This window comes from Leuciscus leuciscus, assembly GCF_965113295.1.
Source record: "Leuciscus leuciscus genome assembly, chromosome: 21".
In the NCBI taxonomy this organism is placed as follows: Eukaryota; Metazoa; Chordata; class Actinopteri; order Cypriniformes; family Leuciscidae; genus Leuciscus; species Leuciscus leuciscus.
The window spans coordinates 26,301,953-26,329,940 of record NC_138745.1 but is presented as its reverse complement, the minus strand read 5'-3'; the positions used below and the strand labels follow the sequence as shown (position 1 = coordinate 26,329,940).

At 37.9% G+C, this 27,988-nt stretch overlaps 3 protein-coding genes and 1 long non-coding RNA gene across 13 annotated transcripts in view; 2 read left to right on the top strand and 2 right to left on the bottom strand.

Annotated features, from left to right (window-relative positions):
- Positions 1 to 24,502, bottom strand: part of afap1l2 (actin filament associated protein 1-like 2) — a 37,698-nt gene extending 13,196 nt beyond the window's left edge. Inside the window, exons 1-4 of one of the 2 annotated variants that reach the window (XM_082152937.1) lie at positions 24,296 to 24,502; positions 9,363 to 9,491; positions 6,877 to 6,948; positions 5,783 to 5,853 (exon numbers count right to left, since the gene is read on the bottom strand). In XM_082152937.1, coding sequence (XP_082009063.1) covers positions 5,783 to 5,853; positions 6,877 to 6,948; positions 9,363 to 9,491; positions 24,296 to 24,311 — 288 coding nt within the window. In that variant the 5' untranslated portion in view covers positions 24,312 to 24,502. The remainder of the gene's footprint in view (positions 1 to 5,782; positions 5,854 to 6,876; positions 6,949 to 9,362; positions 9,492 to 24,295) is intronic. The other variant, XM_082152936.1, reaches the window with a different exon arrangement.
- On the top strand, positions 3 to 5,773 carry LOC309485935 (kelch repeat and BTB domain-containing protein 13). Its single transcript, XM_082152956.1, has one exon. The coding sequence runs from the start codon at positions 2,594 to 2,596 to the stop codon at positions 4,082 to 4,084; it is 1,491 nt and encodes a 496-aa protein (XP_082009082.1). The 5' UTR covers positions 3 to 2,593; the 3' UTR covers positions 4,085 to 5,773.
- The window catches only part of LOC309485940, a 50,691-nt gene continuing 32,203 nt past the window's right edge, over positions 9,501 to 27,988 (top strand). Inside the window, exons 1-2 of the long non-coding RNA XR_014201340.1 lie at positions 9,501 to 11,229; positions 11,261 to 15,204. This is a non-coding gene — a long non-coding RNA (uncharacterized lncRNA). The remainder of the gene's footprint in view (positions 11,230 to 11,260; positions 15,205 to 27,988) is intronic.
- Positions 19,563 to 27,988, bottom strand: part of ablim1b (actin binding LIM protein 1b) — a 97,139-nt gene continuing 88,713 nt past the window's right edge. For 6 of the 9 annotated variants that reach the window (XM_082152948.1, XM_082152950.1, XM_082152941.1 and 3 more), the window contains one exon: positions 19,563 to 23,004. In XM_082152948.1, the coding sequence (XP_082009074.1) occupies positions 22,949 to 23,004 (56 nt within the window). In that variant the 3' untranslated portion in view covers positions 19,563 to 22,948. The remainder of the gene's footprint in view (positions 23,005 to 27,988) is intronic. The other 3 variants (XM_082152945.1, XM_082152944.1, XM_082152947.1) reach the window with 1 other exon arrangement.

The following is a 27,988-nucleotide window of genomic DNA, read 5'->3' as shown; positions in this document are numbered from 1 at the left end:
ATATATAATGAGAAGTCACTATATATCATTATTGTGTATATATACAGTATATACAAATCACTGATTTACCTCATTTGGACATTACGTTTGGGCTTTTAGGGAGGAATGAAAGCACACTGCTATGAAGGAAAGAAATGCACTAAAATCGCACAGCCCTAGTTTCTTGCTGGCATTGCTGTAGGGTTGTTGTCGTTGCAAAGTCTCCGCGATGACGTTGCAAATTTATTGACCTTTTCAGACACCTGGTAGAACTGCCAGACCAGTGAATGTCTGCAAATTTTAGCTGCGCATAAAAACAATTGTCTCACAAATTTTGCGCCATCTGATCAGCTTTTCAGATCGGCCTTTATAGAGACCACCGATCAAACTATATAAAACAATTATCGGCTGATAACAATCGGCGCCTGACCAATCAGAGCACCCTTAAAAATTACATAGATATGATTTGTTCACAATAAGCACGAATGACCAAAAAAAATGATTCAATTTCAGAAAGGAATAACAAGGCTAAACATCCTTGGTCAGCCAGCTTTACCAAACCATGCTGGTCAAATAGCTTCCCTAAGTTTTGCTGATTAGCTTCATGACTATGCTAGTCCAGTAGCTAGACCACCAAAAACCATCATAAACCAGCCTGTTTCAGCATGCAAATCTATCTTTTCAGTAGAGTTAATTAACATGAATGTGCAAAGCACGCACATCCACACGCTGCATCTTAGCTGAATATCTCTAATACATTCCCAAGTAATGACTCAGATAGATAGACTCCCCAGAGATGAGTCGTTTCTGCACCTGTCTTTCATGTGGGCTTTTCTTTCTGACCGAAGGGGGATTCATCCTCGAAACTGATCTCTTTCTGACCTCAGCCCTGCTCAGCTAGAATAGGAATTCCACACGTGTTTGCCTGCAGGAGTAATGGTTTTTAAAAGGGTGTGGAGCTAGCTATGAGGTTTCCCAAATCAGCCGGTTCATAACATTACTAAATTCCCCTACTGATACCCACAATGCAATGACAGCCCCTGGGCAAACAGAGCACTGATCCTCTCCTCATCACACAAAAAACACTAATGGACACACAGGGATGATGAGGGTTAGCGGTAGCTTGTGAACCATAAAGTTGAATGATGGCAAGAGGTTACAGACAAGCGGCTGGGAAAATCTCCTTTCGCTTGCATTTTACTTGTGCTAAGTGGTTTGATTGAAACCTCCTGCCTGACTTGACGTGCTTGTGCTTCTCAAAAGCAGAAGTGAGGCGAACAGGCAGGCTTAGTTATAGCAAGGCATATATACAGTATAAACAACTGGATGTCAAGGATACAGGAAGTTGAATGCAAAAGCTTGCTAGAGGCTCCGCTGTGATAAGTGATGCAGAACAAGAGTAAAACACACATTCAAGAGGGACCAATGGTTAGTGTTTTGGTGGGAAAATAAGAACAGCCTCACACAGAAGGAAGATACTGATTGAACTGTGTAGAAAGTATTGTTTTTCTTACATCGACCCCAACTCACAAGCCCCACATTTCTCACTTCATCCCACCCTCACTCTTCTAGACTCAACATTAAATCTTTGAAACAGGAAAAAACTGTGCTGAGTTCTCAGGCATCAGACAATGTTTAAAAAGAAAAAGAAGGCATTTCAGGGTAGCGTCAAACTCAGTTACGCTTCTTCTCCGGCCACTGGCGAGGATCAAGACCATGTCCACATCCCAGAATAACCATAACAACAGTGAGATCTGTTTATATGCTGCTAAGTGCTTGTAAAAATCACTGTGAGCAAAAGAAAAATCCTTAAATCTCAGTACTGTATGTCGAGACTGAACTCCACCCCAGGCTTGTTTTCATATTCTAATCCATAAATCATACCATCTTCTCCTTGAAAAGAAAAACGTTAAGAAAACAAATGTAGTCTATATAGGAAACATTTCAAGTCTAAGGCATAAATAATGATAAAGCACCAGTCTTTGGGACAAAAAGTGAAAAAATGCAAGTGGGCAAGAGACCAAAAGAACACCCAGAACATGGAAAATCCCCCGTTCCCATGCCAAAAATTCAGTGAAGAAAAAAACCTGACTCACCAGGGCCAAAACATTTCTGAGGTAGAAAGGGGTACTGAAGGAAAATAATCTTTGTAGCTTTATTTAAAAACAGGAGTGGCTCTCTGAGTCTGAACTGTCATCATTCATGTATTGGTTTCTGTATTTGAGTCAATTACAGACAAGCTGCATGGCGAAAACACTAGTAAAACTGATCAAATCAATCAAGTCTATTGTGGAAAAAAATTACAGCAAAATTACTTAATTCAATTCTTTAATCAAATCAACTTAATTTAAATTGAATTAATCCAGCATTATATTGGAACATAATTGTTTTCAGTACTAGTGCCGATAATCTTCCACTACTATTTTGAAGTCTGTGGCCTCTTTGCTATTTTAGTGTCGCTATTTTTAGTGCGGCAAGTAGCTGTGAGACTGCAGCATGTGCACACTTCTGTTTACAGGTCAAACCTAAACAGAAACACTAACTTGAATGTAGTCTAACTGTATGGTTTCTTGTACAGAGTAATCTGGGTACGGACAGGCAGGATAGAGGTGTTATGGGGCCTCCCTGCAGTTTGGGTCAGAGCAGAGACGGAAATGAGGAAGAACAAGGAGTAGAGTCACTTGGAGTTCTGAGAGTGCGGGTAGAAGAGAGCGTTTTCACCATAGACAGGGCCGTCCTGGGGCAAAACTGTGAGTATTTCCGTGCTCTCTTTCGCTCTGGGATGAAGGACAGTCAGCTGAACGAGTTCCACCTGCAGGGAGGCCTGAAAGCAAGGGGCTTCCTCATAGCCATGGCGGTTTGCAGGGGTGAGCGCCCTGCTATACAAGACCCAGATGAGATTGTGGAGGCTGCAGAGTGCGCAGCTTTCCTCCAAGTGGACATTCTAGTCCAGCACTTGATAGACCTTCTAGATACCGACAACTGCATTCTTTTGTACAACACGGCATCGGTGTACGGCTTGTGGAGGTTGTTTCAGAGCGCTGCGGTGTTCATCCGCGATGCTTACACTGACCTGCAAGACATGGTCAAGACACTCCCAGAGGAGCTGGTCTGCTACGTGGAGTCGCTTTCACCAACATCGTTTGTCGCTCTAGGGACTCATTCCCCGTCCATGAAGATGCTGCAGGACTGCTACAGGACAGTGTTTTACCTCGATGAAGAACCGGGTACTTGGAAATACCTGATTGATCTGCCAACAGACGCCAGCACCTCCATGGCCGGGGTGGCCGTCGTGGGGAACCGGCTGTATATCGTTGGAGGAGTACGGGGAGTTAGCAAGGAAACTGTGGACTTAAGCTTCTGTTATGACACAGAAACCAACACTTGGAGTGTGTTTGATGGTCCTCAGCAGTCCAGGTATAACTTTACCCTGGTGGGTCATGATGGACACTTGTATGCCATCGGAGGTGAATTCGACAAAAAGATTATGTCCTCGGTAGAAGCATGTGATGTTTCCACAGGCGCGTGGACATTTTGTAAGAACGCACCTCGTTCTGTGGCTGCGCCGGCTAGCGCTGTTGCCAGGCGTAAGATATTTGTATGTTTCTGGAAGTCTCCAGATACAACAGACATTTATGAATATGCACCTAAAAATGATGAATGGACGCTGGTCACCACTATGGTCAAGCCTCAGAGTTACGGACACTGCATGGTGGCTCATGGCGACAACCTGTATGTCATGAGGAACGGCCCATGTGATGACTTCCTGCGCTGCCTCATGGACTGCTACAACATCACTACGGGTCAATGGACGGCCATGCCAGGTCACTACGTCAATAGCAGGGGTGCCCTCTTCACAGCTATGGTGAGGGGGAACTCTGCATTCACCGTCAACCGCAACTTGACCCTGGAATATGTAATTTGTGGTGACAAGTGGAAGCCTCGCAGACAGATGACGGGTTTTCCAAAAAGCGGATCGCTTTGGACCTGCTTACTCAGACTGCCCAAGAACACAGATACACAGCAGGAACGTGATGCAGAGGAAGCATTGGAGATTAATGCCAATGTGGATTGTGTGGAAGATTCGGTAGAGGCTAAACCTTAGGGATTGTGGATCAATCCGTTGTTTCATTTGCAATTGTAATTAAAAGAGTGGTGTCCAAAATTCTGTTATTATTTACTTACCCTTATGCCGTTTTAAACCTGACTTTCTTTTTTCTGTTGAGCACATAGGAAGATATTTTAAATAATACATTGTACACTTTTTTCCATACAATGAAAGAAAATGGGGAAATGCAAAGTGAGTGGCAGGGACATTTGAAATATTTCTCCTTTTTTGTTCCACAGAAGAAAGAAAGCCAGATTTAGAACACGCGAGAGTGAGTATATGATTATATGACATTATACTGTATATGCATATGACAGTATATGACTGAATTGACAGAATTTTCAATTAATAAAATGCACAAATTCATTTAATAATATAAACAATAAATACTACTCTATGGCAAATGAGAGAAACACTAATTTAATAGGTGTGAACACATCTACCGTCTCTCATTCCCACACATATGCACACGTGTCTATGCTCTAACTGCGGTTCTCAAGCCTCTATAAACAGCTCCCCAATCGCTTGTGCAGCTGCTGTTAATCAGACCCAGCACCCTGCAGATGGGTCTGAAGTTCAAAGTCTTCTCACTGGAGAGCTTTAATGCTCTCCATCCTCCTGTCTGTGTGTATGTCTGACTGGCTGCAGACTCCCACAGCAGCCTAGGATTGATACAGGAGCTACAAAGTATTTCAGCACAAAGACTCCATGTTTTTTACTTCCTCATATTTCTCTCATTTATAAAAGAATTATGTGATCTTTTAAGGTGATTACTGTTTCTAATCAAGGCAGAATTCATGATCAAACTGCAGGACTAGTTATTTGGTGTAGTATATGTGGCAAGTAAAAAGGCCCAAATGAAAGTAAATAGCAGATAATAAAAGACAGCATGACCACAGTGTCTTGCATTGTAGTAGTTACTGTGATTGAAAAAGATAGGGCTGTGTGATATTACATAAGACATTATGTGTAGGCTTCATCAAAATTTGTTATACTTTTGATAATATTTAACATACAGTACATCAAAATTAGGGCTTGACATTAGCGCCCACCAACCCGCTAAATGTGGGTGGATTTCAGCAGTGCTGTGTAACACAGTCACTCCTACTAAATAACCAGAATTTCTAAAATTGTGGCCAGTGAAAATGCTGAGTGGCTAATAACTTTGGAAAACCACTAGCCACAGTGGCTTATGAGCAAAAAGGTTAATGTCAAGCCCTAATCAAAATATATTTATTTCCTCTGCAATGGCTCCTTTCAACCAAACTAACTGCAACTGTAGCTAAATAGAATAAAACTATCAAATTCAGCAAAAATCTAGTTAACAATGGTTTTTTTTTCTCAAAGAGTTTTTTACTAAATGAACAAACTGACAATAATAATAATTATTATTTTTACCGAATCACTTATTCTTAAATCACTGAATCACTGATTATTGAATCATTGAATCGCTGAATTTTGACTCAATGAATTGAAACATGCTGAAAATGACTATACTATAGTCTATAGTCAATATACTATATCGGCCAACCCTAATAATAGATTACATTTCGTATAGCATTTTTCTTACTTGCATCCTAAGACACATTAGGTTTGAAATTGAACTGTGTTGGTTGTTGTCGGATTTTTGTTTCAGTGTCTTTGTGCTAATGCTGGTGTTTAAATGAGGTTGAAATGATGCTGAGGGTCACTCACTGATCTAGGAGGAGGCGGCTCTGGTGGGCTCTGGTGTTTTCCTGGTTCTCCATTGGCTTCTGGTCTGTTGTCTGACAAGCATATAGATTTTCACACAGAACAACAGTGGCTGTTAATGAATAGATCAAAGACTTTTCAAAGGGTTCATCATGTGCAGCAAAAAGAAGCATGTGTACGCAAGCAACAAGTAGACATAATATTTCTGCTGTTCGGCTCGGTTCTGGTATCAATGGTTAGCCTGCGGCAGTCTCTTAGAGCTGTCCCATCGACATTCCTTCAACTTCCTCTCCAAACGGTAACATCTGGGTTGCTATAGGAACGCAAGGCAAATACCAAATCCGCACAGCAAGGGCTAAGAGTCACCCTTAGCCATCAAGGAGTCAGGACGCCATCAAGTAATGCCTTTTACTGAAATTCAATTCAATTCAATTCAATTCTCACCACTTACATTTCCCTGTTGGTCTACGTGAGCTTATATATGATGTTTCACATTAGTGACTCATTGCAGATGATTTCTATTATTGATTTATCAGATGCAAATAGCAAAAGGATGTGGACATTTTCACATACGGGCAGGAAATTATGAAATTACATTGTAAAAAGTCCCTCTTCACAACACTGAAACTCAAGGGTTGTTCTCCTGATAAGCCTTTTTAAAAATGTGTTTATTAAAATGGTGCCGTTTGCGAATCTGATCAAAGAACGCCACCGCAGTTTAGTCATGCATGTATCTTCTGGATACGTAGACGATTGCGATATGAATGTTAAGTCTGGTTTTATTGTTACTCTCATTCTTCAGTGAAATCTAAACAAAGCAGCTCGGCCTCAGATGGGGGTCTGGCAGAAAGAGCGAGAGGAGGACAGGAGTTACTGAGAAACAGACAGGAAATGGTGAGGGGTGGGGGGTGGGGGGCTTAACACTTCAACCATAACCCAATCACCCCCCTAAACATGACACATTCACAGCAGCGCTGTCAAACAGCAAGATAAACCACTATGATATGTGAGAGACGTGACTGCACGTTAGGGGCGATTTTCATCCTCACACCTGCAAAAGTTTTGCAAGGTAATTATAGAGAATACTATAGACTCACCTCTGTCTGTTCGATCTTGGTTTTGACCTGTGACGATGACCTTGTTCATGTAGATGTATTCTTCATCTCCTTCTGCAAAATAACCAATATTAAAGACTGTATTATGGATTTTAACCATAACGTTGTTTTTTTTGTACAGAGTTTGTGCTGCAGGAGCCCAAAAAGTATTTGGGCACTTTACCGACCCGACTTCTTTTTTTTTCAGAAGTTGCAACTTCGTAGGAAAGCATATGATTTGTAATAAAAAACAACAATAATAATAAAATAAAAAACTAACCCACCCCTAAACATAAGTGTCAGTGAGGAATGTGCTGGAATTAGATATTCATACATACAAATCCATACAAATTCGCCACCAATTTGCCAACTTAAAACAGTTGTCAGGAGACTGTATTGTAATTTACACTTAAAATGTGACTTGTGAAATGTGACTTAAAAGTGTCACTCGCTAAGGATAAGGATATTGGCACTGGATAAGCCAGTATTTATTTTCATATCATGACCAATATAAAAAATCTACTATATTTAGTCTAAATGTAAAATAAATGAAATAATAGACTCTAGATATCACAACATTATAATGTATGAAAAAGGGATATTCATTTTGAGATTGGCTAAAGATTACATTTAGCAGTGTTATTCAATTATTTGTGTTTAAAAAAACAACAACAACAACTTTAAAGGGATAGAAATTCTGTCATCATTTACTCACCCTCAAGTTGTTTCAAACCTGAATGAATTTCTTTCTTCTGCTGAACACAAAAGAGGATATTTTGAAGAATATGGGGAACCAAACAGTTGATGGGCCCCATTTACTTCCATAGTTTTTGTTTATTTTTTTCCACATCAACTGTTTGGATACCGGCTTTCTTCAAAATATCTTCTTTTGTGTTCAGCAGAAAAAAGAAATTCATACACGTTTTGGAAAAACTTGAGGGTGAGTAAATTATGACAGAATTTTCATTTTTGGGTGAACTATTCCTTTAAGTGAGCATTAGTTGATGGCAAAGACAATCATTTTTATTTAATTTTTAAATGGAGAAATGAGTATGTACAATATCCAATATCGACCAATATCAGTAAAATAAGTTTATAGGCTTTAAATTATAAAACAATGCATATACTGTTTGAATTGAAAACAAAAAGTATATTAGGACATTTTATAGTTGGCCAAACGTTAGTAAAACATGTTTAAAGTTAATGTGATGATCTACACCTGTGGTTTCTCTGCTAGGACACCTGTTTATGCAATAAATGTGTGGCCTAAACGTCCAAATACTTTTTAGGCCATTGAATGTGAACTTGCTGGAGTAAAGATACTCGTCACTCCACTCATTTAACCTTGCCGGGACTTGCCAAAGACTTCTTTGACTTTGACTTCCAAAGACTTCTCTCGTATTCAATGTTTTTTCAGATTCTGGACGCTTTCATCCCTCACGTATTTTACTGAACATGTAATAGATTTCTATTATGGAGAAGAACAGTGAGAGTTTTGTCTCACACTTCTCTTGTGTAAGGGTCCAAAGGCATCTCCAGGGCCCCTCCTTCTGTACACATCAAAGGCAGGCCAGTGGGAGACATAGAGAGGTCATATTCTATCATAATAAAAGTGCTGATTTAGTCCCAGCCTGTGGGAGATGGATTTACAGCTAGCTTGGCAACAAAAACATTTAAGGACACTATTTTGGATCTTCACAATTAGTCAGAAGAACTAAATTAAGCATAAAAGATAAGATGTGGCAATCCACAGGTAACAAAGCTTTGATGTATTTTTGAAGGGGAAATAAAACCCTGTGACGAAACAAAAACATGTTTCGATGGTACAGTGAAAACAGATTGGGATTTGGAGGATGGAAATGAAAGCTATTTATAAGCTGCTACTAAAAGGAAGTGAGTGTCCCTAGAGGATAAAAACAGCCTTGGAAAATGATACAGCTTGAAGCCAGGGGAGGAAGTGCACAAGCCCGAGACCAGAACATGAAAAACCTACAGCCATGCTTGTGTGAAGAAAGAAGCAAATGGATGGACCAAAATTACGGGCTCCTTAATAAGACAGAACAGAGCAGATTCTCTAAACAACACGCAAGTTATAAATGTGTTGCTCCCCATGAGAACAATTGTGCTACGCAAGTGTATGCTGAAATAAATAAATATGTATGAAACGGTCATTTTTGTTGGGCCTTTTACTTTTTTTCATTGACAAGAGTAAAGAGGGAAGGGACATCACAGGCTTTTTCAGGTAGAAAACCTGATTCCACGTTAAAAAAACAATAAATGCGGACACCCCAAATCAGTGGGAAATTGCCAACTAACTGCCAACAGCAGACAAAATCATTAGTCATTTAATGTTAGTCCCTTTGGTCCAATCAACTCGCAGACCACTTTGAATCCTTCCTGGACCACCAATGGTTTGCAGATCACAGTTTCAGAAGGATTTGGTGTTGAGTTAGATGGTTAGTCTAGACATTATGTTGTTATGTATGTACCATTGGAAGACTTGTACGATTGCAGCAGTTCATTCAGGAGGCCCTTCTGTACTGTGGCATTTCCACTCAGCTTCTCTCCATCCAGGATCTTCAGGAACCTCTGCAGCTGCTCCAACAGCTGCTCCAGCACTGCACACACACACACAAAATTAGTTTAAGTAATAAATAAAATCATGCCAAAAATACCAATGCCTGATAGCACAAACCAAGTAGATTTCATTACGAAACCAACTATTTCCTCATTATGTAAAATGCTCTATTGGCTAATTGGTGACAACATCCATATTATTTAGCTTTTTGTGTCTGTGTGAAGCTAGTTAGCATCAGCTTAAGTGAAGGATACGGCATGGGTTGTTGAGAGAGTCAGTGTGGGGTGAATGATGAGGCTTTGTCACTCTACCCACACTGACTCTCTCAACATCCCATGACGTATCCTTGTCACTCTACCCACACACCCTCAGGGGTCAGCAGCAGACTGGGCATCCCAGTCTTGACTATGAGGGCATACTTTGTTTTTCTCCTCTCATGAATCACGCTGCCTTACAACAGAAATGACCTTCCTGGATACGAGCTCAAAAAAGGAAATTAAACAGAAAGTATAGATTAATATGTGCCATTAACATCTCATTAAAACTCCACATAAGGCTATCAAGAACTGGTGCATGCAAAAACAAAAACTATCAAACTCCTTTCAACCACATTCCATTCCATTTAGTCCAATAAAAATATGCCATTTGTCTTCGTTTTGTGGTATATAAAGGACAAATGAGTGAGTGCTGGTTGTTAGTTAACTTACTAACAATCACTCTCCTGTTCATTTAAATATTTGGTCATCATACTTAAAATTTCGGATTCAAATGACTTTTATGTAATGCAACAATGTCATGAAAGATGAGAGATTTGATCTCCAGCATTCACATTTTGAGCAATTATAATGTTAAATAAATAGTACTCAGCATCTTAAAAACTGAAAGTTCTGGTCCAGGATGCTATTTGGTCAACAGAGGATTCCAGCCACGCTAAAATACAAGAAATACAAACAGCTAAGATGTGCAACATCCATTCACCTAGATGTGTATATCATTGCACAGCACAGCACAGATAGATGAAATATTAACCGTAATACTAGGTGCATTTACGTGTAAGGGACTATATTATATTTATATTTTCATAATTGAATAACCATTTTAATAAAAGCAACAAGGCACTTGCTACTGGGAATATATTCAGAGATAAAGAGGTTTCAGGCACTTGGCTATAAAAACCCTTTAGTATATTTTCGGTCAAGCCTCTTGTACCTTACTGGTTAAATATAAACTTCTCTAGTTTCGAAACTAGTGAGATGACCTATAAAACTATTCAACCCATGCTGATGTTTCTCTTATGGTTTCTACAGCGGTGATGTTTACTTTCCTCTAACTGTGGAACAGTAGTGTTTTACCCTGCCTTTAGGAAGGATAGGCTCAATTCAGTTTGGTGATGCAACACTAGGCAATATCCGTCTTTCTCCACAAGCAGTGTCCCTAGCCAGATGATCTGCTGTTCGGACAATGGATAGAGAAGAATGAATGCCATTAAATAATTGAAGTTTGCTGTGAATGTTTCAGTAACACTGGAAATCATTGCCATGACTAAGGCAGATAACCAGTTTTCTTTCGCACGCACAATGAGCTGAATAACATTCATTTATAGATTGTTGACTTGAAATTTCAAGCAGTGATACTAGTGTTATATGGATCTTTACCAACATTTTTACATATATATTTATACTTAAAAAAAAATATTTGTCACATTACACGAACAGCAAAACAGCTACTGATTAAAAATGGTGAAACATGTAAAAGAAATGCAGATTTTAAATTCACATGTTCAAAACTGACATGTCCTTTGTCAACAAGTCTTGTGCATATAAAATATGGAACAATCCTTTCTATATATGTCTGTAGCAGATATACATCTGTATCTGTTTTAAGTTTTGAAATCGACACCATCAAGATAAGTGTCATACACTTTGCTGCTGCTATAATGATGAAGCTGTCTACTAATATTTGATTGTCTGTATAATATTACTAAGTCAATGGTAATAGTGAAATCTCTGCAATTACTGTGAGAGTAAGACATGCTTCGAGACATGTTAAGCACAGTAGGAAGTCATAGCTTAAGGAGAGACGGATTTATTTGAACATTCTTGTCCGCCTCCTCAGAGACAGATAACATCTATCCATCTATCTCTGCGTGCATAAATAGCTCCAGAAAAGAACTCCTGTATGAAAGATAAAATCCCTGACAAAGACGTCAAACAAATAAACAAGCTCACTGTACATAACATGCGAGTGTGTTCAATATTCAATATTTCCTCAATTAGATTCAATATCTAGTTCACTGATAGGATTATTTAAATGATCATCTTTATGAAGATAATGACGTATCAAAGTAGATCCAAAGTTTTATACTACTTGATGGCATTGAGTTTGGAATTGGAATTGGGAATTTGGAAGTTGGGTATAGGAATTTGTTCATAAAATGTGGTTCTAACACATACATTTAATGTAAACAGCAAATATTCCAGAAACAGCTTGTGGCTTCACTTAGCATCAACATCAAGTTCATAAGAATTCACAGTTTGTTTTGGCTTCTCACCCACAAAGAATGGCCAACTATCCGAACACACACAACAAATCTTAAGTAGCGTCTATGCCACTTCCTTTGTTGATTTCCACAAAAAAAAAAAAGGTAAAGTAACTTTTCAATTAAAAGAGTTTAAAGTTGTTTTATTTCAGCAAGACATACAAATTTCAATATTTTGAAGAATTTCAACTGTTTTTGTCCATACAATGAAAGTTAATGGGGTCCAACACTGACATTCATTGTAACATTACAACACTGAGACCTTTTTTCAATGTATCCTCTTTTGTGCTCCACAGAAGAAAGTCATACAGGTTTGGAACAACTTGAGGGTGAATAAAATATGAAAGAATGAACATTTTTGGATGAACTATCCCTTTAATATTGTCATGTATTCTCTTCCCATGATGCTCAGCTGAGCATTTGTCCAAACATTTTCTTTGCGGTGTGTTTTCAGAGATTGACTTCGATGCCCTTCTCTGGAGGGACCATGGGAATGTGGAGTCAGCTGACTCTAGTCCAACAAGGGCCGAGTTTCCGTTGGATACAGTTTGGCCCCAAGCCCATTAAACTCTGCAAACGGTGAGAACGAGAATGTTACATCCCTGTCAGCACTAGAACCGCTCACACTTCCTCAGAGTAATGAAACCTGGGTTTGACAGTGACTCTTCAGACTGTCTATCACACGACAGTCACCGACTAAAAGGGCAGAGTGTCAGAAAATATGCTAAAAAATTATCAACAATTTCACTTTGATTATAGGAATGAGGACAAGGCCAGATCCTTGCAGCAAAGAGGAAATTTCTTGATGTAATAAAAAAAAAAAACCACTTCCTCATTCCAGGACAAACAGTGATTGCAAATAAAGGTGTTTGATGGTGTTTTGTAAACCCCACTCTATTTCAGGACTTTCAGTTTGCAGTCAGACAAAGAAATTCTTTTTGCGGCTGATCCGCAGAGCAAGTGCTTGATGGAATGAGGAAGAGTTCAATAAAATCATTTCACACTGTGTACATTGTCGCTGTGCTTGTTTGTCTTGAGTGGCTATTGAACTGATTTTAGACACATGCTCATGGTAAATTGTAAGGTTAAGCATCGCTCTTCCCAGAATCAAAGCCACAGAGCGTTTGCTGTATCAGAGCTGGCATAATAAACACGAGTTTAAATCGAGTGGACGATTTTGATGCCGCTCTGGCTTGCGTTAGTGTCCTAAGTGGTTTGATTTTTACAGGCAATTCCTGTCTGACACTTAAAATACAGCCAGGCTCCAGCTGTGGCTCATATACTTAGCTCAGCTCAAGGCGACGTGTCACAGCACATCATTTATTTGATTCCCGAGTCAAACCCTCAATCTCTAAAATGACGGGCTTTCGGCCATGTGGGAGGGCAATCACCGCAGTGATGGCATGTTTTTTGGTGTTTGTTTTTGCATAGAATTCTCTATTCTTGTTTAAAGGGAACAGATGACACCAACCATCCTGAGACTGCAGAAAAGCAGAACAGAAGCACTGATCTTTTATATACCTCTAGAAAGAGCACTTCACAAAAACATTGGTCAGTATGCATGCTGCATACACAATACACAAGTCAAAGATGGATCAGTACTATACAGTTGCTTGAGATTTTAAGTAAATGGATTTCAATAATTACTGCTACAGCTCTTGCTATTAACAAATAACTATTGTACAACGTCCGTCTTTAAATATTTTCACCCCTATCTGACCCTTAGATTTAAAAAGGCCATATTTGCCCAATACTATAACCATGGCACTTTGAAGATGCCCTTTTTTGCATGTTAAATGAGAAACTGCAATGTGCTGCGCTCATAAAACTTGCAGACTTGTCACGAACGAGATACCTGCCGACTCAAACCCAGCCAAATCAATCATTTGAAAACCATTACATCTTTTTCTACTGATATTACAATTTTACATACTCAGCATGAACAGCACAGTCCATGATTTTTGCCAGTGAACATAAAATCGTATTAAAATTGCTATATAATCAGAACTGCTTCCGCACAAAAACATACAAGCTTCTTTAAAAACCACCAGAAATAAAGACTGGTTTCATCATGTTTAATGAGATATCATAATAATCTGGCTTCAATTCCTCTCAAACGCAACAACCACATTGAATCTTTACTAAAAACATATATATATGCGCCCACCCAAATGACATTACTCAGTAAAATTGCATCAATTATATATAATTCTGTACTACATAAATTAAAACATACTGTGTCACGTTTCAGCATAATGCTGATCACACCCATGCTCTTAAACATCCATCTATCAGCCAACAACAAGTTACAGCAACAAGTACATTTGACTAATATACTGTATCTCTCGACACAGGAATGTTGCATTATGGTCTGGCCCTTCTGGCTCCACTTTATGCTTTTCAGTTTATTTAGATTAAGCAATCAGGAGTACTGGCAACAGAAAATCAGATTGCTCAGAAAATCTGGGTTACAAATTCCATTTCCTACAATTACTCCTTATCAAAAGGAGTCAAAATGTTTTCTTTTGTCTGGACCATTTATAATCACAATTTTGGAGAGAGACTGAGTTATGGATGAGATCTGTAGGGACCTACGGTCAAATACATTTGACTACTTTAATATTGTATACATGGAGAAGAGCAGAGTAACCTCTTTAACCTCTTAGCTACAGTACATAAAACCTTGTGTGGGTGCAGCTATGGATCATATCACCTATTCTTCTGAAAACACTGCGATACCTTTGAACATGACTAAACTGCCTTGGGCCTTGAATCTTATCTCATGGAGATGAAATCAGCACTCTACAGACATTTGCTGAGTCATCTAAAGTCTACACCCTGAGTACTCCAAAAAACAATGCACACCACTGTTTTTAATGTTAAATTAAACTTTACTGAATAAAGCTGAAATAAAATAAATTGGATAACAATAAGATAGCAAAAAGAAGATTATTCTTTAACAGTAGCCCAATACTATGTTGATTTCCTAAAATGGTTTTCCTTTTGATTGGGCACTTGGAACTTCATTTATATTACTTTATAATACTGGGCTGTTGAATGCTTGAATCTGATTGGCTGACGAACATTCTAAGGTGTGCAATTATTTTCAGGGAAATGCACGGCTAAAATAGTTCCAGGCAGATATTGACTGCATTATAATTATATTTCAAAGGTCCTTAGAGCAGAAAGGAACCAAAATCCAGACAATGACAAAGTAAGATCTTTCTCTCTCTCTCTCTCTCTCTCTCTCTCTCTCTCTCTCTCTCTCTAATAACTGCATTAGACTGCTATTCGTGGTTCGAGCCTCCATTACTAGCTGTAAATTGATGTTTTGGAATTAGCAACGGAGGCATGGGATGAGATGAATAAGAAAATTGTACATACCACACCACAATGTCTTGAGGTGTGATAACTGTAGTATAAGCGTAATAATTGACTCCGGTATGTTGAATTATTACGAAAATAATGCACTCCGCTTCGTGTCAGCCTGTCGTCAATTATTCTTTACATAATTCTTCCTATTGATTCAGTGATGCAACAATAAAATCCCAGTTATTTGTTGTTTTAAAGGAAGAGAAGGAATAAATAGGTTGCTTTTAAAAAGTGCTTAATTTATTTATGCCGCAATGCACTACATTTATGAGAGTACACTGTTCCTCAGATCACAGATACAATTAAGTTAACAAAACTTAAATGGCTTAAGTAAATGCGGCTCAAAATAAGCAAGAAACACTTTTGTAAATAAGACTCAAATTATACATGATACACTTAAATTAAGCAAATTGAACACATTTGTTTTTACGGTGTACAGTGCTATGTAGTAACTGATTATATGTAATCTGGATTATATTACATTTTAAAATACTCATAATCAGAATAGTTACGTTTTTATTGATTACATTACTTAATATTCACAAAATGGCAGTAAATTATTCAAAATTTATTGATTCTCCCTTATTATTCTTTTTTTTTATTTTGACAATTTTTACACACAGACCGGCCACGGGTCAGGCGACTATAATTACATGGAAACTTTAGCACAGCAAATGAATTTTTTGGTTTTTGTTACAGTTTTATTTTGATTGTTTTTATTTTCAAATTATTTATTTTGTATAATTGAACTTTTATATGATTTAATTAATTATTAGCTTTTCATAAATGTATGAACCCCAGTCCAGATACATTTTGTATCATGTAATTTGTATTTATTAAGGGACTACAATTTGTAAGTGATTTACCCAGCACTGACGGTGTAATTTCCAAGTGATTATTGAACCATAAAAAGTAGGAGTTATGTACTGAAATGGAGTCAGGTTGTTCTAGGGGAGGTACTGAAAAGTAAGAGGGATTTATGACATCAGCCGAAATGGGAAGTGGTTTCAGAGGTGGAGGAAGTACATTTTAATAAAAGATTACAGACACCATTTATTACTGTGAAAAAAAAAAAACTGTGCACTGATGAGTCATGCACAATAAGAGCAGAAACGTGCATAAAGCTAGCAAAAAGATAAGATTTCATGTTGACTTTATGGTGCTCAGTTTTAAATACAAATAACAAAGAAACTAGGGCATAAAACAAACTTTTCTCACCCAGCCTCTCCCATTTCTCCTTTCTAACTGTCTACAAACACAAAAGACACTGATTTAACTTCTGCTGTGCTATGTCCTGGCTGTGATTTTAGTTGGACTTAGAGATATATCCTTAGACTGTATGGTTTATTTGTTTACGTTGTTCCTCTTCAACACGTGCAGAGCATTTTGACTTTGATTGACATTTGCTGCGCAGATGATAATAATGAATAACAGTTTTGGAACATCAGTGACAGTTTTGCATGCAGTGTTTACTGTATTTAATTTTCAATTTAGAGTTCATTTGTGTGAACGATTACCCAAAACCCTCGGATATAGTTTAGCAAATTTGTTTGGCTAAGGAGTGCTTTTTCACACAGTGCTTACGTCTCTTTAAACATTGAAACATTGATTATTGTGAAAAAGACTGCATGGCAAATGTTTTGAAAAATGTCAACGATTAACTCCATTTACATGCATGAACATTGACCAAGTTTTAAAACTGTCAGGAAAATGGTTTAATAACAAATCCAGTGATAACGTATTGTTTTTAGTGCAATTTCATTTGGAATGACTCACTTTAAAGATCCCCTGAAATTACTTGACAAACACAGTTTTCCCTCCAGTGTTGATATGTTTCCAATTAAAACAAGACATTGTGCATGGTGGGGCGTACTGAAGGTCTTCAGCTATTTTTTAAATAGCCAAAGTCTTTAGTTAACATTATAGCCAAGCAAACAATTATTTGCTACTTGCTATTGGCATGGCAATAAATAAATAAATAAAAATTAATACACCCCTGTGCACAAAATGAAGCATTAATATTAGCAGCACAACTGTTTTCAATATTGATAATAATAAGAAATGTTTCTTGAGCACCAAATCAGCATATTAGAATAATTTCTGAAGGATCATGTTACTATGAAGATGCTAAAAACGGATATAAAACTCAAGGTTCAAATCATTTTACGGTTTTTGAGTCATGACCAACTGTGTTTACGAGAATACTTGCCGAGATGAGTATTTTGACATAATTTTGTGTATATGTGTCCGTTCAAGCGCAAGGAGATGCGAAAGAGGAATCAGTTCTCCTCTCTGTGTGTGCACGCTTCGGTGTGTGTGTGCACGCTTCGGTGTGTGTGGTTGTGCGCACTGAAAAGAGTTCTCTTTTGCCTCTTCTTCCGCTGGAATGGTTTAAAATGAATGTGAATTTGAATGTGAAAATTTGCACACCAAAACAATTAATCTGCGTGCCAAACTGTGGGACCTGGTCCGTACAGATCTCGGATCAACGATCCGTTGCACCCCTAAAAATAATCATAAAAGAATGCATGTTAAATTGCAAAAATATGTCACAATATTTCTGATTTTACTGGATTTTTTTATCAAATAAATGCAGCGTTGATAAGCACGAGGGAGATCTTAGATTTAAATGGTAGTAAAGATGACCTCAGAGAAATGAACATGAAGCTACAAAACTCATTTTTAATGGGCACAACGTTCCCAAACTAATTTATGTAAGCATGTTTATCATCCTGTCAATAAATAAAGAACAATGCGACCAACAATGCAAATGGACATCAAACATCAACCTTAAACACACCTAGGTTACTTAAACATTGCATTCATGTTAATTTAATTTTAATAAGCAGTGTTAATTTGTAGCATGTAATATGACCTCTCACAATGTTGTCATTTTCCACTGGCTGTGCTTAAGTTAGCGTAACTCTCCCAGCCCAGCTGTTGATTGGCTCACCTCTGTTTAGCCTGGCCACGCTGCCTCTGACCTCATTCATTCAGTGAAGGATAAATGAGTGATGACAAGACTGATTGAAGGGACTCAGTCCACACTGTTTAATCTTCATCTTCTCCTGGCCATCAAAGGGCCATTAATATGGGTCAAATCTAGGGGACTAACTTCAAACAATTTTCTTGCCATTATACTGTAATGAAAGGGGAATATTAGAATGGCGATACAGAAACAAAGTGACACTAACTTGGAAAATAGACAGTTGAAATCATATACAGATAAGACTTCAAACGCACAGCGCAGCCATAGCAGTTGGCGTCTATGACTCTGTCTCACTGTGATTGACTTCTCACAAATTCTGATGCAAGTTATACAGTTATTGTGCTGGCTGAACATGTATTCACATAATTTTGAGATTTTGTGCTGCACCAGTCACAACGAGATGTCAGCGGCAAAACAAAACAATGTTTTGACTTCATCAGAACTCGCAAACAGAAGAGCGTTGAGCAAGAGAGGATCTGAAACACCACTGACTCAATTACAACCAGCTCAACTGCAGTATTTGGCCAGCTCAGACTTGAAAATCTTTACCCTGGACGAATTACATCTGACACTCCTGCTAAAAGATAAGCATAGAATTATCAAGCCATCTCGACATCACAACCTCCATGCCTGAATTAACCACCCCTAAACACAGATATGGCGATAGCATTGTTGCGCAGACTACCCTCTGAACATGGCCAAATTGAAAGTAGCCAGATTACAAGTTAGAGCAGTTTTACCACTCAGTTGAAGCCTGGTGTGTTTGTTTAACTATCAGATCTTTTATCTGCAAGTCTGTTGAGGGCAATAATGATTGCCCACTTTTTCAGCAGTCTTGGTTCCTAAAGTATTTTTCTCATTCATTTTCTCCATTGGGAATCAAAAAATTCCTCAGTAACGACTTTGAACCCAACCAGCTTCAAGATAAATCACTACATTACTTAACTTAAATTCAATATTAATTAAATAAATAAATAAAATCCATGAACGATTGAATAGCAATAAATTAATTAATTAATTCATGAACGAATTAATAGCAGTAAATAAATAAATAAATAGTCCTCCATTTAGATTTACAACAAAGTGTGTTAAATATATTAAATAAATAAATAATAAAATGAAAGGGTAAAGGTCTTTTACAAGGCAATTAAATATTCATTTACATTTACATTCATTTTGCAGAGGCTTTTATCCAAATACAAAGTTTCAGACATTGCTAAGAGCACCATAAGCTAGAATAGGCCGGGATTAAAGGAAAGTGAAAGCATAGAATTGTTTTTTTTAGGATGATAAAGTAATGAGTGATCTGTTTTCTTTTAAATGTTGTCAGTCTCATTAAGCAATGCAAATTATGTAATTGAACTAAAGACATAAGTACAATATATCTAAGGATTTAAAGACATTTATTATAAATATAAATAAATAAATATGCACAATATAAGTGGAGACTGACTCAGTTACATAATTTGCTAAGCTTCATGGGAGTGGACAGCCTTTGGCACATTCGTTTACATGGTAACAGCAACTATTTTAGATTGCCAAATTCATGGTCTACAGAAGCATCTTCTCTTAATAACCTCAGAGCTCATTGTAGGTCCGCCTTGAAAGGTTTAAGGAAAAAATAAATGGGATTTATCCTTCTGGAACCCGATTCTATTCCAGGCCAATCCCAAGAAAAGTGCTGAGTCCTGGCTCTTTTTCTCTGTATTTCAGCTCCGATCTGCTCTCTTCGTTTACTAATAATAAGCATGCTGCTTCCATGTTGACTCTCTTCAGAAGTGAGCGTAATGAGGGCATGAACTCAAGGACCCGTTTAAAAAAAAAGTGCTGATCTCTCATTCTGGGACGCCTTTGGAGCTGCTTCCAGCGCCTTTATTAAGATGCACGAGACGTCCCTGTGTCTCCAGAAAATTTCTGGAACACTGACACGTTCTGAGCGCTGGCCCAGGCAGCGGAGCCCGTGGGTGGGTCCGGAAACATGCTGGTATCATGCCGGACCTCAAGGGTGAGATCTGGTTCCATGAGCTGCCTTTGAAGAGAGAAATCAAGGCTGGAAAGGAGGAAACCGGAGGGATAAGAAAAGAGAACGGGTTTAAATACTTTGTCCGGGTATATTTGGCCACCTATCGGATTGAAATGCTTGGTGCTTTGACTCATTTTTTTTATTTCTTATGGAAATTCTAGATGCTCTCACCTGTAATCTTTTTTCTTTAACACACCCTGCTATTGCATCACATCATTTACATGGGAATAAGAGTTTGAACTAATCCTCTTAGTTCAGGTTCACAGGCTCAAATATCCACACAAAAGCATTTTCATGTAAAATGGACACCGAATATGCCAGAATCAACAGTTTTGTGATACTAACAGTGAATTCTGAGGCTCAAAGCACTGTATTATCCAAAACCACAACCCAAAGCTATATCCTGAACTCAAAACATGCACGTTCATGTCATCTACACAGTTCTGTGAACCAGTTCTCATCATGTAAACAGCATTACAGCGCTTGTTTCTGCTATGTTATGTTACACACAAACAAAGCATCATATGACAAAGAAAAATGTGTCACTCACTCAGTGTTTTATTAAAGGAGAAATTATGCAATACTCCTTAAAATGCCATCTCCCTCCTCCCACTATCCCTTTTTCCTCCCTCTATCTTCCTTCCCTCCCTGTATGTCTTATCTCATGAAAACAAAATTCACAAAGAGTCTTTAAGAGGCATGGCCTCATAGAAGTCTAACCACAATAACTGTAAGCCTGTTCCTGACAGCATTTAACAGGCGTCAAGACAATGCTGTCATTATACCACAGTGTGCCCAAGCGTCTCACAACATTTAATCAAGCGACACGCGCCTGCTAATTAAAGGAATAGCTCATTCTGTCATAATTTTCTCACCTTCATGCTGTTATGGTGATGTTTACCAGAATGTTGATGCTGTTTTTTCCTATGCAAGTGGCTAAAAAAAATTGCCGAAACCTGAGGGTACGTTTACACGACAACAATGTACTAAAAACAGAAAGGTTTTTCTCCTGCTTTTTCCGCATACAGATGACAACATTGTCAAAACAATCTTACGGATCCACGAAAACAACTAAAAAGGCTGTACAATGCATGTCAGGCCAGTAGTTGGCGATGTCACTTTGAAAAGAAACACTACGCGCCTACAGACTGAACATGAAATATGCATGTGCATGATGCACTGTTTTCACAAATTAAATTTGTTTTTGTTTACATGGGGAAGATAACGGTATAGTTTTCAAAAACTTGAACAATTTGAAACCCGTTTTCAAAAGCTTGTGTTACAGAGCAACAATATCATTGGAATCACTCTCAGAACAATAAAACATTGACAGCCAATTAGAATCCACCTGACTGGTACACTATGTAACTTTTGGCTCTCTAGTGGTTAAAAACAATTTTTTTGCGGAAGAACATTGTTTTGGTTGTGCTTCGCCTCTACGTGACTGTACGGATGAATATGGTTATCCTACTGCTCATAAAACATTCACTACTAGGCTTAAGAGATATAGCCAGTTTAGATGGAAAGGATCTCAAGCTGACTAGCTGAAGGTGTTACTGTAGCTTTACCCATTAATAAACATAGTACTTCCTTAAAAATAAATTCCAACACTGCTCTACAATAACCTAAAATGAAACGACACTTCACAATAGATAATGCTTTACAATGAACTCTGATAGAGAGCTACATATGGCATTTCATCTGCTCAATAAAACACATCACTCACCTGTTGAGTAATAAAAACGTCATCTCCGCATCACTTTTACAACATTTCAAATCCCTCAGTTCTCGCCATCTCCATAAAAACCAAGCCAATCTTGATTCTCGTTTTATTACGAGTTCTGTCGAGTTCTCTTTTTGCCAGAAGACTCTCCTCTGTTCTGTAGTTTTTATTTAGTTTTTAAAACAGGTGATCCCAAGAAGTTCACGATTTAACTTCTCCATCTCAACCTTTCTCACTCGTTGTGACAACTAACCTACAGTATGCCACTCACTCCCATATGCGTCAAAGCACCCGGATAAACTTTTCTCTGTTTACTGATATGACGAGACACTCACGGACGAGTGACATATGCAATTTCGCGCCAAAACCATCCTGCTCTGTCTAAAACATAAACACTTATAATGGGCTTACCATAGTGAATCAGGGTAAGACAAAAAGGTTTTTAAGAAGGGCTGATGGTGTATTGACTCATTCTGTCGTCATTATCTTAAGCCCACCGACTCTATACACGATTTGATTGGCCTGACTAGTTGGCCTGGAGAGTTGCTAGACGACACGCTGCAAAATAAAATTTGCTGCCGCTAGGGTGCGTCTAGATTTCTAGGCTAGTTACATAGGATTTAAAGTGTCAGACAACAAATAATAAACAGCATGTTATCGCCTGTTGGTGTGGATGCTAATATAATTATCATTATAGTTATCTCTATAATTAGCGTTCTTGGTGTGAACAGGCCTTAATGAGAATAATGACACAGAGGAACAATATAATTGGAATCAGTTTCGAATCATTTTTTTTTTTTGCAGCTGATGAACAATACAAACTTTGACAGCCAATCAGAATCCATCTGACTTCAATGAGCTCTAGCATGTAAAGCCACAGATGACAACTGCAGCGTGGGCTTAAAATAAGCCAAACCTTATTGTGTCGGTGTGGATGCTAGTTATTGTTATATTTATAGCTGTCATTCTTGCTGTGAATGGGCCTTTAGAATAGTCATGTTGAGCCGTTTTATGATGCTTTTTTGTCATTTTTGGAACTTGACAGCCCCTTGTCACCATTCACTTTCATTATTTGGAAAAGCACAATGTGAACATCCTGTCAAACTAATTTTGTGTTCCACGGAAGAAGGAATATAATACTGGAGGAATGACACGAGGAAGATAAGATTAAGATATAACTTTCATCTTTGGGCAAACTGTCTCTTTAAGACAAATAAAAATGCAAAACAATCATTACAGCAGAATTATGATGTCCTTTCAGCTAGTCGTAATATTTGGAAGGGTGCTGAATATTAAAGGACCAAAGAGTGATATCTCATGCACAGATCCATTAACAAATTAAACTTAAGTTACAGACTGGAATGGTGAAGTGACATGTTCACGAAGAACTCACGAAGTAATAGACCTTAGCAAAACCAAAAGCTAACTAAAAGTCTACTTCACTAACATAAGTTTATATGAAGTGGAATTAAGAAGTGAAAGCCTTTCTGGTACAGATGTTTTTATTGTCCAAACCACAGAGTCAATTAACTTTGGTCTATTGCTTCTAATATGTTTTCAAGTCAAATAGCCACCAGATTATAGCTGACCGTTAATGCCTGATTATTGTTGTTATTTTTTAACATTACAATTTCAAGCTATGCTGAACTGATGATCATTCATTTAGAAACATTTCCAGACAGAAACATCAGTTTGCACAAAAGCTTCTGTTCCTCCCATACAGAAGAGTCTTATCTCAGTTTAGTCATGAAATATTAGGGGTCTGCATTCCTATGCATATAAAAACTTAAACCACAGGAATCCAAGGAATCCTGGAAGAACAATTGTTGCAACTGGACAGGATTTCCAATGAGCGTCTCCATAATAGGCTACATGCTTGTTTATTAATGCATTCAGAACTGTAATGGACAACTAGAATACCAATACTGAGAAAGAATGCGAGAACCACACAGAGTGAACGAGCACAGAGCAAAATTCAACTTTCACTGGAAACTCAATTTCCTCCTGTTGCATCCCTCTGGAGAGAGATTCATTCTGGAGATTCCCACGACCCGTTATCCCAAATAGTGAGGATCGGCAAACATTGCAAAGTTGAAAGTTGTTTACAGTTGTTGTTTTGGATGTACGGAAACCTCTTTTGACATGACACCATGCAAACAAGACTCCGAGCGATAACTTCTCATAATCATTCCACTTACCTTTGTGCTGATCCATTCTCCACACGTGAAGAACCCTTTCCAGCCTGTCAGCTGTGTTAATATGAAGCAGATGAGTCCAGAGCGGTTTGTGTCAGGTTTACTCGATTCCTCAGGCTGATTCTGAAGTGATGTGATGTGATGAGATGTTATCCTCTCCACTAGTCTCTTCTACAGCTCTTTCTTTCAGATGCGCCTCGCGACCGCCGCGCCCCCTCTGGCGCACGTCATCAACACCAAGTCAATTTGCATTGTAGTGAATGCTTTGAAAGAGTTGTGCAATCTTTCCTAGATTATATACTGTAGGCGACGAATACTATACATTATTTACCTAAGTAGCCTATGCAATAGCTTATATGTTAGCCATAATATATTTTAAGCAATAGGCTAATGTTGTTGGATTCTGTCTGTTCCCAAAAACCTGCGCTTTTCTATTGTTTTCTGTGTAAACATGTGCTTGCCAGACGGAAGTGTTTGATTGTTGCGCTCGCATAGTAGTTAAAAAAAAAGTAAACAAGGAAAGAAAAAAAAAAAAAAAAAAAAAAAAGAAAAAAACCACCATAGACCTTGCGTAAAAAATAAAAAAAACACTTCCCTTATAAAGGCAAAAACGGCCCCTCCACAGGTAAGCGCGGGAGCAATTTGTAATTTGAATGTGTCTTATTATTATTTTAGCCTATAGCCTATTCTTCTCGTTATTTTCCTATAATAAATCAGAAGTTTCTCACATTCACAAAAACAAAAAAAACAAAAAACACCTTACTGCCGTGTTGAAAAATAAGGTGGATATGCTCAGGCTGTAGGCTACATTTTACGTCTCAAAAACTGGTTCTGCATGCGGAAAGTCTTGGTGTTAGCATATTGCTAAGCGCTGAGAAAAAGTGAAGCACTTTTTTGGAATAGACGCGATGGATGCCCTATAAACATAAAATACATTCCACAAACAAATGTTTGTTAAAATAGGCCTAGTCAGTTTTTAAATTCATCCGTTTTTATGGTTTGGTTTTAAGCATTGAATTAATTAATCCTACTCGGCACAATAATGACTTTTTTTGTAATGTTTTTATTTATCTGTTAGATGTAGGCTATATGCTCTAATATTATATAAAATATGGCCATCCTAAAATTTAAAGGCAGTTAAATATTTTTCATGAAGAACCAATTTGTAGCTATAATAAACACGATAAACGTGTAATATATTTGTTGGAAAATTATTTAATCCAAAAAATTTTTTTTAAATAGTTTTTCTCTAAACTTTTCCATTGACCCCTATAGCACTCCTTTTGCAGCCACCTGGAGTTCCCTGGGCCCCAATTTAAAAAACCCTACGTTATAGGTGACATTAGATAGGACTACATGTGATTTCAATTAGGCCTACATACTTAAAGCATTCTCCACTTCAGCTACACTAGATTATATTACCCAAGATTATATTACTTATTGAACTAAATGAACGGTTTACACTGAACAATTACAAATAAAACAAATATATTTAAGCCAATACCTGATGTATAAAGAACCTAATGTAATCTTGCTGTCAAACAGGACAGTAAACAGCACAGACATTTGTTTAATAGTCACATTAAAAGTCAACAGATATGTGTTTTTCAAAGGCTCGTTCATAAATGATCCCCCAATTACGCTTATTTACATTCTATTAAGTCCAAAAAAGTAATTAACTCAAGAATGGATTAATTCATATATGCTGCTTCTTACAGGCCTATGTGTTGAAATCGAATGTTGAAACACTTTTAATATTAAGTGTGCATTACACTTTAGATGATAAAGGGAAGATTTCAAACATTCCTATACAAAATTGTAATCACCTTGGTAAATAAAATAATTCAAGGCACATTTTAATTTAATAATTTGTTTGGCGTCTGCTAAATGACTAAATGTAAATGTAAAATGTAATTTGAAAGAATTTAAAGGGATTTCCAAACTCACCTTTACTTTAGGTGTCTGTGAGGGATGAACAGGTTTTATATTCTTCCTGTCCCTCCCGTTGGATTTACATGCCGAAACATAACTAAACAGGTTAAGGGGACAGGTTAGTCTGGACAGATTAGGGGTCCACCACAGCTGTCACAGTGAATTTCAAGTGAAACTAACAGGAATATTTACAGCCCAAACAAACTGGTTTGCTGTATAAGGACAATACTACAGGCCAGTCCATCAGGAACATCATCATATCTTTGTGTTAATCGGTCAGTGTGTGAGAACCCCTTCCTGTCTGTGAATGGGAGTCAAAACTCTGAGAAGCTGACCCCTCCACCAAACCCCAAGGGGTTGCAAGAACTTTCCATCTCTACACTTCCCCATCAAGGCCTTTTTGTGAACCAGGGGATTAGATGCATAAATCATAATATGTAATATGCTGTGTTTGTTTTCTCAGCATGTAAGTAGGCCAGTGGTAGATACAACCTTTTAACGTAACACAGTGATGTAGACAGAGCATGTTAATTTCCTATATGCATAAAATTATTTATACACCACTGGTCAGTATAAGATTTAAAGAAATTAATACTTTTATTCAGCAGTGATACATTAAATTATCAAAAGTGACAGTTTCAAATAAATGTTCTTTTAAAGGGGTCCTATAATACACTTTTCACAAGATGTAAAATAAGTCTCTGATGTCCCCAGATGTGTATGTGAAGTTTTATCTCAAAATACCCCACAGATAATTTTTTTATAACATACTTAATACGCCATCTTGGCAGCGCGTCACTGCGTGTCACTCCCGGATAACAGAAAATGGGCAAAGAGGCGGGGCATGGGTGGAGCTGAGGTGCCTGGCTGCTGAAACCACGCCCCCTAGCTCAACGTGACCAAGTTTGCTAAGGCTAAGGAGCTAATGCTATATGCTACTGGCGGTACCGTTGCAAGTGCTGTGCCAAGTGTGCGACCGCACAGGGCCTCGCGCTAAAGTGACAGCTGACCTATAGTGCCAATAGTTAAAGTTCATGTTTTTGACCGTAGAAATTCTAACACTTTTATTTAACACTTGAAAGTTAAATAAGCATATTCTATCTGTTCCGTGAGAGCAATGGTACCGCATAACGATTTTAAATCTGAAAACTCCAAAAAGCAACGAAATTGTCAGACATGAGTGCATTTTCACAGAGAAAAGTGACAGTAACAATACAGCTATTTCTCTAACCCATAACCCTGGCTTTCCCAAGAGGTTTTCAAACCATGAGGAATTTTCCACAGTCATATTATGCAACTTCTTTGATAACTCACTAATAACCTTTTGCATTTTATCTAAGTCATCAGTGGGGTCAACCAGGCCTGTACAACATTCAAGACCAATAACAGTGCATGCTCCCCCTTGTGTAGCAAGAATATAATCTAGTGCCACTCTGTCCTGCAGTATCATGAATTTGTGTGAGGCTAATGCATAAGAGATGTTGCCAATTGCAAAAGCAGTATCATTAGCTAGCTTCTGCACTGCATTAAATAAACTTCTCACTTGATCTAGGGCCTGCATAACATAACTCGGAATTAATGCTCCAAGTGTTCTTGACCACCAACTTTGGGCACAAGTAAGGCCTGGGATGCAACCATCCTCAGAAGGTGCCGAATCATGTAAATTTGGAGAGTTTTGACGGATGTCAACTTGAGATTGGAGTGGATTTTATGTTTTCTCTGATGACTGGTAGAGTGTAAACTAAGGTGCATCTTCCATTAGCA

Bases quoted from the DNA above. Each gene is read 5' to 3' on its own strand.
- LOC309485935 (XM_082152956.1), top strand. From the start codon at position 2,594: ATGGGGCCTCCCTGCAGTTTGGGTCAGAGCAGAGACGGAAATGAGGAA.